The 18,318-nt window shown below is 33.1% G+C and overlaps 2 protein-coding genes across 3 annotated transcripts in view; one reads left to right on the forward strand and one right to left on the reverse strand.

Annotated features, from left to right (window-relative positions):
* Window positions 1-18,318, reverse strand: part of LOC125075770 (tyrosine-protein kinase Abl) — a 36,501-nt gene that overhangs the window by 4,928 nt on the left and 13,255 nt on the right. Inside the window, exons 4-13 of one of the 2 annotated variants that reach the window (XM_047687507.1) lie at window positions 17,954-17,965; window positions 16,917-17,116; window positions 16,717-16,815; window positions 15,863-16,111; window positions 14,372-14,655; window positions 12,900-13,176; window positions 5,522-5,672; window positions 5,119-5,278; window positions 3,318-3,406; window positions 48-226 (exon numbers count right to left, since the gene is read on the reverse strand). In XM_047687507.1, coding sequence (XP_047543463.1) covers window positions 48-226; window positions 3,318-3,406; window positions 5,119-5,278; window positions 5,522-5,672; window positions 12,900-13,176; window positions 14,372-14,655; window positions 15,863-16,111; window positions 16,717-16,815; window positions 16,917-17,116; window positions 17,954-17,965 — 1,700 coding nt within the window. The remainder of the gene's footprint in view (window positions 1-47; window positions 227-3,317; window positions 3,407-5,118; window positions 5,279-5,521; window positions 5,673-12,899; window positions 13,177-14,371; window positions 14,656-15,862; window positions 16,112-16,716; window positions 16,816-16,916; window positions 17,117-17,953; window positions 17,966-18,318) is intronic. The other variant, XM_047687508.1, reaches the window with a different exon arrangement.
* On the forward strand, window positions 10,396-12,050 carry LOC125075771. The gene is made up of 4 exons (XM_047687509.1): window positions 10,396-10,526; window positions 10,603-10,733; window positions 10,845-10,920; window positions 11,063-12,050. The coding sequence occupies exons 1-4, from the start codon at window positions 10,469-10,471 to the stop codon at window positions 11,266-11,268; spliced, it is 471 nt and encodes a 156-aa protein (XP_047543465.1). The 5' UTR covers window positions 10,396-10,468; the 3' UTR covers window positions 11,269-12,050.

Raw genomic sequence — 18,318 nt, forward strand, 5'->3', positions numbered from 1 at the left:
TATATAAATAAAAAAGTCCAATTGAACATTTATTCTGTTAAAGATACCTTTGGCTGCAGTTCGTGGGCTGGCGGGTGGTGGGAAGGTTGCGCGTGCACGTGGTGTCTCCGTTTTGATCGGTGCCTATGCTCTGGTAGACCCATACCACCTGACTCGTCGGTGTCCGGCGTCGCCTCCGCCAATGAACCCTCAGACGAAGCTTCGCGACCCCCGCCTCGACCCCCGCCTGTTTCCGTACAAACAAAACCATAAAATCTTACATATAAAATGTTTGTTTCGTCGCGCGTTAAATCGCATAGTTCTTCGTAGAATTTTTTCGTTTCCTGCAGGATTCGAACCTGCGTCCACGCCGTGTGATTCTTAAACGAAGACCTATGTTCAATATAAATTTTTGTTAACTTCTAAAATATTATTTTTGACGACGTTTTTTTACTGCAAGATAACATTGTACGGAATCGATAATGGCTTGCTTTATAAAATATATGCGTATGAAGAAAATCAAAAATTAAATTGCGTAAAAATATTGTTTAACATCTAATTAATGTAAAATTTGTGCTACAGATGAAAAAAAAACAAAAAATGACTTAACAAAAGTAAAGTAAAATATTGATCTTTTAAAAATCATTTATTGCGGGAATACCCGAAAACAAAGTTGATAGGAAATGTTGATGCTCTATGATTTTGAATATTTCGAACATTCGTATTTGAAACGGTCCAGGATAAGATTCGTAAACGGAATTTTAATAATGGAAAATGTTGGGAAGACTTGATTACACACTACTGAGCTATACTAATTACTCACATTAAAATAAAAGAGGATCATGACGTGATCGTGACGCTCATAACTTTAGAACAGTGAATCCTAGTCAACAAAGACAGTGATTGGAATATACTAAAGCACTTTTCCTAGACCGTATCATCGAAACGAATAGGAACAGGTTATTAGTGAAATTTACACAAATTCTAGGTAAGAAAATAACATTGAAACGACACCTACAGCTAACAATTTTCAAACAACTCAACTTACAGACTAAAATAAAAGAAAACAAAGCCCTTAATAATAGAATAAAAATCCTACGAATCTAAGAACAGAAGACAGATAGTGGATGCATCAATCGAAAAAAATACGAGCGCCTTCTAGAATGGCGAAACTTTAGAAGATCTAAGAACACAAGGCGTTAGAAGTATTGTCCTCTATATACGGAGACAAAGCAATTCTTACTGATTAGTCTACCAAATGTTAGTAGAAATAAAAACTATTTTTGGTCTTGACGCCCTGTGTACAATTATATATAATATAACTAGATAAATAAATACTATGTACATAATACGCACGCACCTGTCAAGACACGTCTCTCTACATTGGTTCGAAGACAAATCTTAACAGGCGCGACGCGGATTGTCATGAGTCGAAAAGAAAAACTAACTCGTATATATAATACATATTTTAATGAATAGGAATAAGTATACATAGATAATATAGATAAGTTTAATATCAAGGCATGATTCGTTTCTAACCGAAACGTATCGTATACTTACAAAATGTTCGAACCTATTGCTATACACCTGAGCGAGCGGACAAACAGACAAAAACGCTGTTTTAAAGGAATGCATGTATTAAATGTAGCTTAAAATTATTATAATAATACAATTAATAAAAACGACATAGCAGCATACATATAGGAAGTGGGTGAATAGATAGATATGCGGTATATGAGTTGATTCGCATGACATCATATCGTAGCGGCGACGCCCGCGCCGGTGCAACACAAGTTTGCATACAACACTAATAGATTATTATATTTAAGATAAAAGCCATTAGCACAAGCAAGAGACACTTGAACACTTTCATGAATATGTAAAAAAAAAAAAATCCAACGTTGCCAAATTTTGCAAATAAATATTAAGAATTAATATACATAAAAAAGTTAAAGTTTATCGAATAAATCGTTACACACTTCGGTACGTTGAATAAATAATAATCGTAATATCGACGAAAATAATCCTATTAAGTAGAGATTTACGATAAATTACGATTTTATTCCCGATTATCGTTTTCTAAAGTAGGTTTTTGTAAGAGATGGTATATAAGAGAATCGATTTATTCACGTTCGAAAATAGGTTTTTTGTTTGTAACGTTTGCATAATGCACACAAATTTTATATGAATTGTTACAATCATTTACTATAAGCGTCCGAAGGACTTTGAGCATTATATTATGAATAACCCAATTTTGTAACGTCATCGGTATACACCAAATAAAAAAAAAACTTTAAAATACATTGCGGACACGAAGCCAAAATATATAAATCACACTACAAATATTATATCTAAACAATAAATATAATAATATAGTAATTTTACGTCTTGATTGTGACATACGTGACCAAATAAAAAGGATCACTAGAATGAAGCCTCTTGCTAGCCGTAGCGTGTATAATGTTTATAGAATGAGATACATATATGAGATCCTATCAGAATGAAAGTATTATTAATTGTTAAGAAAAATATTATAAAGATATAACGAATTTTCTTACACAAGCTATCCAATATTATGATTGATTATTTCGAACCACGATCTAAAAGGTGAAAATTGATATTGAAAAAAATTTACTTTTAAAATGAACTCATACATAAAAACTTCAACGTCGGTGCATATAAAGAGTACATCAGTTGTGAAATGAATTAGAGATAAAACAAGTGAATTAGAACATTTAAATATTGATATAAGTACATGCTAAAATATTCATAGTGTCATTCCGTTACAGTAAATTTAAATTTACTTCGTGTTCGATATTTAATGAGTTAATGTTATTCAATAAATGTATTTGTCGTGGTAAGGAGGATGGACATGTTTCAATGGACGTCCAATTAACTCTTTATTGTAAACATGTATGTTATATAATGTCGCTACTGGATCGTGGTATTATTAGAATTTCACTATTTTCTATAGTTTTATGCGGTCAGGCCTAGAGGAGCGATTTTTCTTACTGTCTTGAATGAAATTACGTAGAAAATTTGAAATGGTTGAAAATATATTACAGTTTCCGAGCTGTCGATGATTGTATAACATAAAACAAATTCCCGTGTGAAAATCGATAAAGTCGATTGTGATTGAAATAAGAAATAACATTGTCAGTTAAGAACCATTCTTTCGAATATTTGTAATTCCACTAAATAATATAACGAATATTTTATATTCTTCCATAAATATAGTTTCCTGTGAGAATAGCGTGTGCTATATACGATGTATATATATATATTTACTACTTTAATAAGAAATAAATAAGCAATAATGAAGGTTAATGCAAACTAACCGTTAAGCGAAGCGAGCCCTTCGTCATGGCCGCCTTGCTCCTCGGTCGCGTACTGCGATTCGCGGAATGAACTGCACGATGATAGAAGGCTGTTGAGTTTGTAAATACATTAGAAAACAGTAGCAATAAACGACTTTGTCATGTTAATATATCAAGAGCGCCGGCGAACGGAAAAACCCCGTGGAATGTGTCTGGATGTGAATCACAAATGTAACATTTCTTTTGAACACTGTCATTGATATGAAAACAAAACAAAGCGAATCGTCGTCGCAGAGCTGAAAATATTAATATTGAATTTACTTCCCTTGGATACTTAAAAGTTTTGATCATGTTGACTTTCAAATTTTGAAGCTAACCCTATGTATGTATAGTTAAATTAAATTATGTTGACAGAAGTTACGTATGTATGTACCAGTGTAACTACAGGCACAAGGGACATAACATCTTAATTCCCGAGGCTGGTGGCGCATTGGCGATATAAGGAATGATTAATATTTCTAACAGTGTCTATGGGCGGTGATGACCACTTACCATCGTATCACCCATTCGCTCCTCCGTCTATCTATATCATAAAAAAAAACTTATTCACGTACCGTAATCTTACCTAACTATTACTAACCTATTCCAGAAGCAAACATTTTTCAATGCTTTTTATACGTAAGGTTATTATTGCGACGAGGTGAGGTAAAGATAAAGTATGGAAATAGATACACAAATAGAGAAATCAAATAAGAAATAATAGCGTGGACTAATTTAATTTATAATTCTTTTACGATTCACCGGATTTTCATGAAATTTATTTTTAACATGGAGGATCGAAAAAGGTTTTAAAGCCAACTAAAATCATTTCGTCGTCGTTGTAATTGATGCTATTATCAAATTTATACAGGACGCGGAGAGCTGCACGAACAGATTGGCAAGAGATTCGTGATTATAAGCCTGCTTGGGAAAAAACTCTCTTTGGGAATGTTTTGCTGATGAGTTGGTTTTCTGTCACCATGCCAGATTGACTAAATTAATTGATGATTGAGTCAGTCAGTCAGATATTTTTTTTTACACTGACCACTGAACACTTAAATTCTCGATGGCAATAGATAGATACCGCTAAGCAAACAAATTCCTCACGTTAAGTTCACGGACTGATATTAGGTATATTTTAGTTTATCAAAAACCATACGGTATACATATATTCACTGGCGAAGGCTCGCCCCTTCGCATTAAAATATTATCATATAGAACATTAAGTTTGATTGAGTGACGCTCGTGTATCCTTATGTATGTCTTGGTGTGCGTGAGACGACTAAAAGAAAAAACATCAAAAAAAATAATACAAATTTTATTATATTTTTTAAAAATATATATAAAATATAACGTGCAGCGACTTCGTGAGTGATTTTATATATACGTAATTCTGTGATGCATATTTACGTCAATTTTCCGTTTATTGGATTAACGTTTGGCCGTCGGCGTTACGAGAAAATAAATAACTAACGACATTTTTCAGTCATCCAAAGAGTCAAAAAAAATACATTTTCAACATGATCATTTTTGCTTCTACCTGATACCGTCGAGTTGAAAATAGGTTAGTTAGTCAGTTTCCCCGTAAGAAGTTAAAACAGTGTTTTGACATTAGTGATATTATCACGGTAGTGTCAAAGTATGCTCATGCGTAGCCAAAAATGATGATGAAGTATGAGTAGTCTTATAAACCTAATTACAGTTATTTTTACAGGTCTTTTTAGTAAGATGTTAAGTGTAATGTGTGTGCTCGATGTGTGGGTGAGTGGGCGTGGGTGCATACCTGGTCCGCTTCGGTGGCGTGGGCGCTTGTTTGCCGCGTCTGTTGGTGGGCCGACGCATCTGCACGCCGCGGTCTCCGCCACTAGCGCTGATGCCCGCCTTCTTCACCGACATTTGTGGAGTGCCTGCGCATACCCCTTCCTGCAGCTGCTTCGCCACCTCTGATGCGATATTTTTACTTAAAATTCTTTTATATATATTGATTTCTCTTGCCCATTCATTTTTTTTTCATATTTATGTTAAGTTCTGTATTTTTATATGATTGTAAAAAAATATTATGTCACAAAGTGTTAAAAAATTGTCACAACATGCGATTCCGTTCAACAAAATACCTTGCCACCTTCAAACTATTCTAAATATTTTTATATTAAAATATGTAGAAACGATTCGATTCAATTTGTAACCTTCAGTGATAGAATTATCTTGGAACATGTGCTCGAGTGCGTGATGTATTTCGCGGAAGGAGGGGCGATCGGCAGGATTCCACTGCCAACAGCCACGCATCAGTTCGTACACCTCGGTCGGACAGCCAGGCGGGCACTCCATACGATAGCCCTGAGTGAAGTACAATACTAATGAACTACCAAACACAAAATTGTCATTTTCAAATAAACTTATACTAACTTATACAAATAAAAGTTTTTAATAGATCAGATAAAATGTATTGACAGAAGACATAACATACATACATATATATAATTGTATTTAACTAACATGACTGTATTTTTAGATGTTGAAAATAATTAACTACTGAGTTTTTTGCCGGTTCTTCTCGGTAGAATCTATATTCCGAACCGGTGGTAGCTTTACTTTAAATAGTTTGTTAAAAATGTCAATTCAAAAGTGCTTGTAAAAGCCTACTTGAATAAAGTATATTTTGATTTGATTTCTCCGATGGTGTATTTTGACAATTAATAAGCAAGTGTAATGATTTTATGAGAAATATGGGGATAATGATGTTGTTTAGTAAAAATATAAACCTAGTTCGTACAATTAACAATTTATAAATAATCAGCCTTTCAAAGAAAATTAGCGTATCTGAGGATTTTTGAAATATTGTTTTACACAAAAATTCTGAATCTGGAAAAAGGAATTTTCAAGTATATTTTGTTTTCAAGCTTCCATTTTCAAACTGCAAGTCGAAAGACATATTTTTCTCTATAATTCAAAAGACCCGATTCTTAAATTGCGTCTTAACACATTTGTTAATCAAAAACACGCTTCTCATGATAATGACCGAAATAATCACACATTTGTAAGCAATTCGTAGGATATATCAAGATGAAAGCCCGTTCATAGCGAGAGTAATATTGCGTGTAACCAATGTATTCACTAGAATAAAATTACAAACATCGATAAAACAGCCACAATTTGTTGGAATTATGTAATTTTTAAATTGTAAATTTAAAATCTTGTAAGAATGTTATCGTGCAATAGACAACTCGGAAGACTATTAGATGTAGAGATAGTCGGAAACAATTGCTAAATTAGAATCGTTTATTCTTATGAATAGTGATGTGAGAAAATTTGACAATGGGACTCTTCACAATATTTTTAGTAATAATTGTAACAAAGCTAGTTATAAAGTTATCTCGTTTGATATGTTTGATTTCTTAAAACATTCGTTTTCATTTATTACAAAAGTTTGGGATTAAAAATTTAATATTTTATTTTTAGAAAATATACTATATTTTAAACAATTCACGTGTTTAATAAAATAACAGTGCTATTTATATTATTTAAATATTAATAATAAATAATATTATATTCACATAGTCTTTTTAATATCAAATAGGTACTTAAAAGATTGGTAAGTTCATATAATCGAGTTTACTCATACTAGGTTTTTTTTTATTAATATAGAATACTTTAATGGAAATCATTGTCTCGTTAATTTATGTGTGTTCTCAAGTATGTCTTTGAACTCGGTTAAACTCTAATGATTAAAATAAATAGTATGGGAAACATATTACATGAATGTTGTGTTTTTTAATGGTTAATATCTCTTATTCTTAGGCAAGCGATGTTTGTATAGTTTAAAACCTACTAATGTTATAAATGTGAGTTTGTATGTTTGTTACTTAATAATGCACAAACGGCGGGATGGTTTGTGTGAAATTTCGAATAGAAACTCTGACTAGACTAACAGGTAGACTGACGATCATCTTCCTACTGGCAGAAATCAATTTATTTATTCAGAACATCTAAGAATTGCTTAATTACATATGTAAAAAAGTTAATTTCACTTCTTTATAATATTACAACATGATCAAAATAGTTTAAAATAGTTTATCATAGCTAGAACAGTTCATTCCAGTTAAGATTTTAAAAAAGTTTAAATTCAAAAGATTTAAGTTTAAATACATATTAAGCTAAAATGGGTCATTAGTATTATTAACCGTGAAAGCGTGACGGATCGAAGAAGAAAATATACTTACTCGAGTATGAGCGATATCTGAACCCTTAACTTCCAACGAAAAAACCATTGTAGGTGCGCGCTAACCTGCTATCCTAAGCAAGTACTCTTTTTAAAATATATAACAGCGACTCTTGGTATTTTGAAAGGCATATGAATATGAACCCGGTACAGTTCAGGATTATGGATGTAGTTATTAAAGAGTTTTTATTAGAACATCTTCAATCATTTCCGTCGGAAAATCATGATATAAAAACCTAAAAAGTTGTTTTAACTTTGAGATGTGAGAGGAAAATCTCTTGGGATCACTCGATTGATTGGCTTTGTGTTTCATATTGAAGAGTCCAGATTACGGAGCATTATTCCATTTGTTTATAACAAAAGCGTTAAAGATCTCTATTTCTCAGTACAAATTCCAATGATATCTGTACTCCATTAGTAATGTGATAGATATCGAGCTGGTAAATGCAATAATATTAATTCATTAAGATATTCAAGAACTTTCTAGAAGAGTACAGTAAAGAAACACTGGTAGTGATAATATGCAAATAATGGCTTTTTTGTTAGGTGTTATATAAAATGAGATATTTAACGTATATAATGATTGATACAAAAACGTATATCTTCTTCAGTCTGGTCACGGAAAACGTTTAAAGATTTCAAATCTAAATAATCTACTAAAAATATTCTCCAGATTCTGTTTGATACGTCCTTTTTTTCTTACGGAAACTCAATGGGACGAAAAAAATCATCAAAATAGGAATCGAAAAAGTAAAATCTATTTTGATTTTAAATTAATAATAATCAACTAATATAAATTAAATTCACTTAATAGTAATAGTCCACTTCTAATTATTATCACGAGGAAACTATGTAAAATATTTTACATGTCAAAGTAAACTAACAATATACGACGACGAGTATCGTAAATCATATGCATAATTAGAACTTATTAACAAATCGCTTTAAATAAAACTTCGCCAGCTCATGTTGGGATACGCTTTTAGCGCGCGTCTTTATAAATCAATCTTATTGACTTAATTCCAACAGAAAATTATTTTAAAACTTGTCCAGTGTAATAAAGAGATGAAAAGAACTGAAATAATTGAATAAATAGTAAATAAACATGAGAAAAAATTTACGGAACCGATTTCGTTTAAAATTAATCAGTAGTATCGCGATCAAAGGGAATGTTTATCCAAATAAATGTTGCTTTATTACATTTTCATTTTAAATATTGAGAGCAAATTAATTTAAAGTTACATATTATTAACACATTTCGCATTTAAATATTTTCTTTTTTTGGAATTAATAATAATAAAACATATTTCAAACAATATTTAAAGTACTTATGAATAATTATGGTATATGGTAGAACTCTTATATACCTTATAACTATTTGTAGGAGGCGGAAACAGACCCGCCACTAACAGATTTATAGCCGGCGTGGTGATCTGTCTTCTAGAGAATACGAGACAGTGCTAATTAACATCGGGAATTTATAAAAGTAAAAAGGATCACTTATTTTGTATAGAAATCGAAATTATTTTTTACATAGTAATGAAAAAGTATTTGTAAATTAAAACCTTTGTGATTGTATTCCTCGGAGAAGTGGGGATCTCATGCATAGAACGCTTTAAATTCAACGGGCATAGACAGAAGCCGTTCTATATTAATATGCGTCATTTATCTTGTACCAGAAATTTCACTGTTTGAAGGTAGAATCACCGAGCGATTAACATCCAACGTACTAGTAATATATTTTAATCAAATTTCGTTAACCGGTGATTCAAACAAGGAATCCGACATTGTATACAAATTATCGATACATCAACGCTTATAGTAGCAACTAGCAATCAACAATGGCCGAATGTTTGTTTACAAATAGCACGGGGATTAGTGTACGGCCGCCTGACCGTGCTCCCCGGTCGATGTCAACAAACAAAAATACACATGTAAATACAACTACGTTTATACACATCATGTTGAAATAAAAAAAGTAGTAAAAAATACTTTCCCTAAAAATCCTACCAGCGTGGACACCCTACAAGACCTGGGAATTATGCTTTATGTGATTTTATCTTTGAAATAATAGATTCGCTCATTGTTTAAGAAAATTATGATAACATAGATTACTCGTAGTATAATCAACAATGGGTATATTTTATTTTATTAGTATAAATAATCATTAAGTGCCTCATAGCATATTTTCACTTTTAGCCTAATAAAGTACGTACTAACATTTGGAATTGGACCGAAGACCATGTGGGTTCCAATGACATTACCGATTTATTCTCGTATATTTACGTTAAATAATTTAAAATAATCAATGTCCTACGTTTTTCAGAATTCTCGACTTAATTACTGAACCGATAATCATGATATTTTTCATGCAAGTTTGTTTAGCGGTATGGAATGGACATAGGGTAGCTCACACCTGGAGGCACGTGTTCGAACCCGCGGGCGTAAACAGTAAAATATAATTAAAAGATTTATATTTTATAATATAGCCTCAATTATAAGCTGAACAGTACATGAGGTGCTTTGGTATGTGAAAGCTACATGTTCGATCCTGTCGTTTTCCTAACACGAGCTTTAAGATTAAATTGGAGAGAAAATATGAATGTTGGTAATTCTATTAAATAAATGCAATGAAGTCATCTTCAAAACAATATATATAAAGAGAACCAATAATCTAAACATAAGTCAACACATATAAACACGAAAAATAAATTGTAAGTAAAACAGGAGGATGTTTTAGAACAGCCCGTATAAAGTAACATGACGTCGATACCAAAACAGCGATCATTGTTTCACGCTCACGTATAAACGCGGCTCTTGAAGCTCGTCTTAGCAGTGCCACTGTGGCGGCGGAACGCTGAAAACTACTGAATTCCCTCAAACTCGAGTCTCTCTCTACAAATAGGTCAAAATCATGTTTTGGTTAAAGAACACGTTCGTTTATTTTCTTTTAATTTCGATCGTTGTTACCGGTGAGTTATTAGACTTTTATAATTGCGATTAATTAAAATTGTATTAAAAGTATTAAAAGTTAATTTTGAAAATTAGGAAAACACAAAAAAGCCAAGCCGAAGAAATTCGTTCCTCCTTCTTCGAAAGGCATCCAATGCTACAACTGTTTATCGTTTGATCATCCTGGTTGCTGGGATCCTGACCATCCCGACTACGCCAATATCACAGTGAGTTGACTATTATTAAACTAATATATCATCTCTTTACATACATAAAGAAAAAATATACAATGGTTTTGAGCTCAAAAGGTTTAACTTTATCATGAAATCTTTGTCAAGGTCCCCAACATTGACTGTTACATACCAGGGATGGCATTTCTTTGCATCGTTATCACTTCAGAGTCTGCCAAGCTCGGTGAGTACAAATAACAAATACATTTTAAGTGTCTATAAACCTATAAAATATCATTATTCATTTGATATTTCTAACGCAGGCATCAATTAGACGAGACGATGAGAAATAGTTATCGTACTAAATAAATATTTTTATTGGACAGTGGAAACGGGTCAGGAGATCGGTCCAGTCCGCGCGCGCACCTGCGTACCCGCCAAAGACTTCTCAAAGAAAACAGTATCATATTCCATGTGCAGTAAGTTAAGTAAGGAATTGTCAGCCTCCGAAATATTCTCACGTATAGCAGTCAGCCGACCGCATTGTTCGCTTTGCAAAAAACACTTGTGCACTGACGCTGCACATTGTTAAATTAGTTTAATTAATTAAGGTCATAATTATTATTATTAAATAATCGGCTAAGAACCTATCTCAGCTCTCAACTCTCGATGATAGTTCGAATCCACGTACAATACGATTTGTATGAAGTAATTTTTAAATGACTTATGGTCAATTGGTTGCTCGATTATGTAAGAGCCTTGTCAGAGTAAAATAATTATTCAATTATTGTAACGAAAAATACCGAAATTTGTTTGAAAATTATTGTATGGGATCTTTAATATATATAGAAAAAAATTCAGCAAAAAATCGTTCTATATGTATCAAACGAATTATTTTGCGTTTGCAATGTTTCGCGTCTTGGATCGTAATAGATGTAAATATACCCTATTATTATCAAACCTTCATCCCGTCGGCCGAATTGTTATCGTTTGTTTGGTTTTCACGTCTCTGTTATTGTTCGCGCTTACATAATCTGTTTAATAAACTAAGAGAGCAATTACCGCGCGAAATGCAAAGAAGTTAACTTGTTTTCGAAATATGTTATTTGTGGAGCGAAGGTTTGTTACTCTCGCGCGAGCAGGAAGTTTATTTTGAATTTGTTTTTTATATTTCATTTAATATTTAATAAACATATATTACAATAAGTTCTTTTCATAACATCCCAGAACCATTTCACATGATATTACGATAGGATACATAAACTACCTTTTACTTTTAATCATTTAAATTCTTAAGAGAACCTAGCATATTGGTCAAGAAAATAAATTACTATAATATAGAAGTTCGTTTCGCTACGCGTAAATTTAAATATAGACAATTTGTGTTTTGTTTGAAAAATATAGTATAAATAAAATTATATATTAGATATTTCTAATTAAATTTTAAATTATTATACTTCTATTGATGAACATTTTCAAATGAACGACAAACAACGAATTTTTATATATAACAATAATATTTATGTTAATCATACTATAAACTAGAAATAAAATAAGTTTTTACTTAAGAAACAAGTGTAAAGAAAAAGCTTGACTTTAAAATTTTTGTAATAAATTGTATAAAACTGTCGGATACAAATTATTTCAACGTTCTTTGAAATGTATATTTTTACGGCTTCGATAATTCAAAAGTCTGTAGCGACGAGAAAAGTATTCCACGGTGTATAAAACTTAATGGAGAAATACTCCTCACTATAATTACACGACATCAGAGATCATTTCTTAATCATATCTATATATTGAGAAAGATATACTTATTTTTGTTACTTATTCGTTTTTAGATTTAAATAAAACAAATTTACTCAACGCAAACTTGCACATAAATATAGTTAAGTGAATCGATTGAACGAAAGATAAACAGTATGTTTATTGTATATTATATTATATCATATAACCGGAGTGAAAATGTTCCCTCCGGACGCTTCAAAGGCGAACATTGGTGAAGCAACAGAGACAGCAAAACTTTATGTCAGAGAACTATATATCTGATCACGTGGACACTTCTAGAGAGGGTGAAATGTTACGTCAGTGTATCTACTTATATATATATATATATATATATATGGATAAGAGTAAATAAATTATTTTTATGAACGTGAAAAATGAAGTATAAACTGAAATACTGTTTTAATTAATAATCTTTATATGGTATTATAAACGTACCTTTTCGAGCATGTGATAAACATCAGCGAGGTCGACGCCGGGGTATGGGGACATGCCGTACGTGGCTATCTCCCAGAGCAGGATACCGAAGGCCCACACATCGGACTTGGTGCTGAAGGTGTTGTAGGCCAGGCCTTCGGGTGCAGTCCACTTGATAGGGAACTTCGCCCCCGCGTGGGCGGTGTATGTATCGTCGCGCATAAGACGTGCGAGACCGAAGTCTGCAACTTTCACGAGGTGGTTCTCGCCGACGAGGCAGTTGCGAGCGGCGAGGTCCCTTTTAAAGGAATTTAATTTATTTGTACTAAACATAAACTATCGATTCAGCTTAAAATTTCGATGAAATATGGCGTTCTATAAGGTCCTAACTGCAGTTTGTCAGATTGGTGGCCATTTGTAAGAGGGTAGGGACTTCTCAGATCTAAGGGCTACAACGTGAGTTACAGAATAATATCTCTAAATTTATAAAAAAAAACCTATATATATTCGATGGTTTAAAAACTTTATTTATAGACGCACAAACAGTGACGGCTCTATCGTGTTTTAGGATATGACAGCTACCGTCAACTGATTTCAAGTGACGTAATGCGGATTGGACATTTCTTGCGAATGGATTTTTAAGCTAAAATACCACTTCGAAACGGCAATAGTCTATCATCCAATTTTTTCGCTTAAATTAATTTATTTAATATAAAACTATCACATAAGATTTTTATATAATTTACAATACTTAAAATAAAATAATTCAAATATATGTTTTAAATAAAACAAGCAATATATATTAAAAAAAATATATAATACCTACAAAATATTTCGAGTTAAATATATACGTATGAATAATTCTCGGAACATCAAAACGACCATTTCAAAGACATTATTTGAACGCGGTTGCAATTGGAAATACGTAAAATGAAAACAAATATTAAATGAAATGACGTTGCATATATTGGAAAGGCTTTTATTGGTAATCACCAATATAAGCCTTTCTGAAAACACAAACAGCTATTGAAGGAAAATAATAATAATAATTGATATGAAGATATACATATATTGCCTAAGTTTTAGTCGAAGCGACCAATCCAAATGTTTATCCAACTGCGCTGATATTATACGCTTGTCCTAGCTCCAGGTCATTACTGAATTGATTTTAGAATCAATCTGAATACATTTTCATTGACCCGAACCCAGGATTAAAACCATTAGTCTGTATAAGCTGGGCGCTCGACTAACAGGGCTGTCAGTGAATAGGACGGAATACTATTTAGAGATAAAAATACAAATAGGCAATCCTGGTAAAGCTTAGTCACTTTGAGGTCATAACATGTGTTACTAATTCCAAGCCTTCGGAAATTTCACGCGCGTATCAATTTAAAAAATCTATGAAAACCTTTAAAATTTATGGTGACCACTTACCATCAAGCCGGGTCAGTTCAATGTAAACGACAGTAAACATCGACTGGTATATTAAATACCTGTGTATAAAGGAACGACTTTCGAGATAACTCATTCCGGATGCAATTTGGGTCGCCATGTACATCAGGACGACGGCGTCGATTTGTTCGCGGTTGCCGGTGCGCAGGTAATCCAGCAGGTTGCCGCGACTCATGAACTCTGTGATGATGTAGAAGGGTGGCTCGCGGGTGCAAACTCCCAGCAGTTGCACGAGATTAGGGTGCCTCATCTCCTTCATGATGGCAGCCTCCTCGAGAAAATCTTTTAGAGCCATCGTATCGTCTTTTAGAGTTTTCACCGCAACCTGTTTGAAATATTAATAATGTTGTTATTTGAATTATCTCCTCAAGTCCATTCTAAAATCTGTAAAGTAATAGCCGCAAGGCTCAAATCGACTCCTGGGTTAAGATCCCTTCACCATTTGAAGAGAAGGTAAGGAGCATATTCTACCACATTGCTCCAATGCGGAGTGGAGTGTGGATGTTCATCTAACACATACAAAGTGATCCTCGCGGTGATTGATGATTGATGCACCACCGAGCATATAATAAACACAAATTACATAGATAGCAATTCACATTTAGTCAAGGTTCTGGTGTTAAACATAGGTAAAATACGACCCAAAATATAATTCTTAAACTGAATCATTATTTTAAACCTTAACGTAGGCATATGAATAATGTTCATAAATCAGTAATTTAAATTGAAAAAAGAACGTTATTGGCTTGAACTTAAAAGTAGGTTAATGTTTTCTTAGATACTATGCCAGTTTTTTATGCGTATGTTCTGGTTTACTAAGATACATCTTATAAGATCAATACACAGCATGAACTTCGGCTAAATCTGTGTCTTCAAAATTTTAGAAAATCTATAAAGAACTATAATGGATGAACTTAGACAATTCTAGAACTTCCCTCTTATTTAAATTTAAATAACATCAAAGCGCCGCCAAAGTCCATTAGAGGCTATTTAAAGAACTCGAGATAGATTTTCAATTAAGTAATTTTAAATTTATCACTCTACTACAACGTTTTATTTCGATCGAATCTTGTATCCTATAATCCAATTTCCAATAGAAAGTGATACGTTTTTCGAACAAGATTAAATATTTATATTACACAATATACGCTAATAGCATTTAAATTGTACACTAGATAAGTCTGGGATACCGTAACATATTAGATTACATACGTAGACCGACACGTACGCAGAACAAAACGTCGACAGTGACATATAGGTGACCTAGAAGCTTTACAATCGCCCTTGAAATAATTTTCTACTGCTCTCAGTTGTCGACATTCTGAATACAAAGATATCGCATTTCTAATTGAAAGCACATAATAAAGAATAATATTATAAATCGTACGCTTATTGGAAACTAGTTGTCGGTCTGACAAACTGACCACCTGACTGTAAACCAAAAGTATTGTCACCGTACCAAACAATCACTTCAATCAACCTTGAGAACAGGTGTGAGTGAAGTAATTTTAAGTCAAAAACATTTCACTTACAGTCATGTTGCACCTCTTCCAGGCGGCTTCGTACACGTCCCCGTACTGCCCACCACCGAGCTTGTGTTTCATGACAATGTCGGTTCGGTCTATTTCCCACTCGTCGGGCGGCGCGAGCGGGAACACGGTGGGTTTGTTTCGTTTCGGTGCCGGGTACAGCAGCTGCGTTATCAAGCCGTCGCCGAGCACCGAGTGGTGGTGTACGAGTTCGGCGAGCGTACCGAACTTCGATTCCGATGTCACGTACACCTAGTTCGAAAAATATATTAATACGTTGATACGTCGAATCATGCTTGGTTCGAATTTCTTTTCTGATACAAAAAAGTTAAGAGATATTAAAATTTTTTGAAAAATACGTAACAAAGAGGCCCCGTGGTTATCAGCACTAGGAACTATTAATAAGCGATTGCTTTAAACGTACCAAAAAAAATATATTTATACCTGTATAAGTCAACGCAGGTTCCTATTTTATACGACTTTCATTAAGAAAGTAAGATCATCTAAATTCTCAAGAGCATAATTAAAATATTCTTCACTTATATATAGTTTCAAAGCTACTCCTAATGAAACAGCCGCCTCGGTATTCGAATGCTATTAATTAAACGTAATCTCAGAAGCCCCAAGGCATCCAATTAGAAGTAGAGTTCAATTTCATTGGATCCTAGGCAAACAATCCACTCGTCTGCGTTAACTAAGATCGTCGAGTTGGAAACAATTGCATACCCCAGTGTCCTGTATCAGTTAGAGTGCCTTTGTGAGTCTTTAAATTTTTATAAAATACCAATATTGTAAATTACATTAAAAATGCAGTTTTTTTTTGTTACGGTATTAAACACAAACAAAACACAATTTACCTTCCCATCAGAGTCTTCATTTATACGGTAATGGTAGACGCGACCTTCGTACCGTAACGATATACTTCTTTGGCCAGGACTAGACTCGGACTCTCGTACCTGATGAATGGTAATTTAGAAAGTTCGGATTGTAAAACAATAGATAGCCCATAATGAAAATATACATATAAAATTAAAATCGGATATTACTATACACTTACCAGAAAACTTCCATTGATTCCGGATGATAGCAAATATTCAGCTGCGTTCCGAGATATCGGACCATGGTACCAGGAGTGTTTCTCTAGAGAGTTGACAGGCGTCACGTAGTTGCTGGGCACCCAGCCCACGCCGCCGGACAGCGTGTGCGCTTCACACCATTCGCCGCTCTTATTGTAGCTCATTATACGTACTTGCTCGCCTAAGGTAACGGTTTTAACAGCCAAGTAATACAAAGGTAACATAAATACCTTTTTGTTACTTGGCCATTCAGCAGATTTGATTATCCGACTATGTTATTTAGATAATAAGATTGTTAAACGTAATGCATTCTGTGCAAAGTTATCGGCAATTAGATATTAAAATAATTACATTACATTTATGTGTTATTAACGGTCTATTATATATAAATTGGCAATTCGAATCTTTTCAAGGATGATAATTACGTCTTCCGAGAGAAGAAATCGGAGACTAATTCTCAATATTAAACTACACCAAAGTAGACACTTAATATTAATTTAAAATGTTTTTTTTTTTTAAATACATCTGAATTTAATTAAAGTTTAAGTAGCCATTTGATGTTTACGTGCCAGACAGACTTACGAACATCATGAATTTAAGTTTATTTAACTAATATACATTGGAAACAGAATAGCAGTTATCGTTACAAAAGCTGAATCTAGTTTATCTGAAATAACTCAATTGAAGTCATAGATGGATGTCGCTGTAGTATGGGCTCGCAAATCATTAGCTGTCTAGGGGAGAAGATGTTTTCCTTCAACTCGCGATTCAACAACTAAGGCTAGCAATACTTTTACATTTCTAGCTCGTTATATCTCAGAACAAATTCCAAGTTTTTCATTAAACATCCATGAAAGTCGTTCATTAACATTGATGCATTTACATTTAACTTTTAAAAGACGTATAAATATAATGAGTCGTATTTTTGAAGAAGATTTTCATTGAAAAGTTAATATTTCTACATACATGAAAGTTAACAGGAAGGCAAATTATCTTAAAAAGGAAAGGATTATACTACCTTTATATTTAGCTGCGAAAGTTGTTACCGAAAACAAAAATTGATAAACTAAAGTAAAAACAATAACCTTGTGGTCCAACACTTATTATATTATTGTTCAACATTCATCATTTACTATTTTATGTAAGAAGCATGACTGTTCAGTAACAGGGGAGTACTAGAGCAATAGCTGGACAGGAACAGTCGTAGCCAAACTTAAGTCCGTCCCTTCAGAGGAAGCACGAGTTGGATTTTAATCAAATGCTGTGTAGCGAAGTTGTTATCTCAAGTTAAATTATTATCAATATACGTCACGAATTGCCTCGAAGAGATGGAACACACATAATGACGTCTAATATATTAGACACGTGAGAACTAGACTTAAG

The sequence above is a fragment of the Vanessa atalanta genome, chromosome Z (genome assembly GCF_905147765.1).
Source record: "Vanessa atalanta chromosome Z, ilVanAtal1.2, whole genome shotgun sequence".
NCBI classification, from domain to species: domain Eukaryota; kingdom Metazoa; phylum Arthropoda; class Insecta; order Lepidoptera; family Nymphalidae; genus Vanessa; species Vanessa atalanta.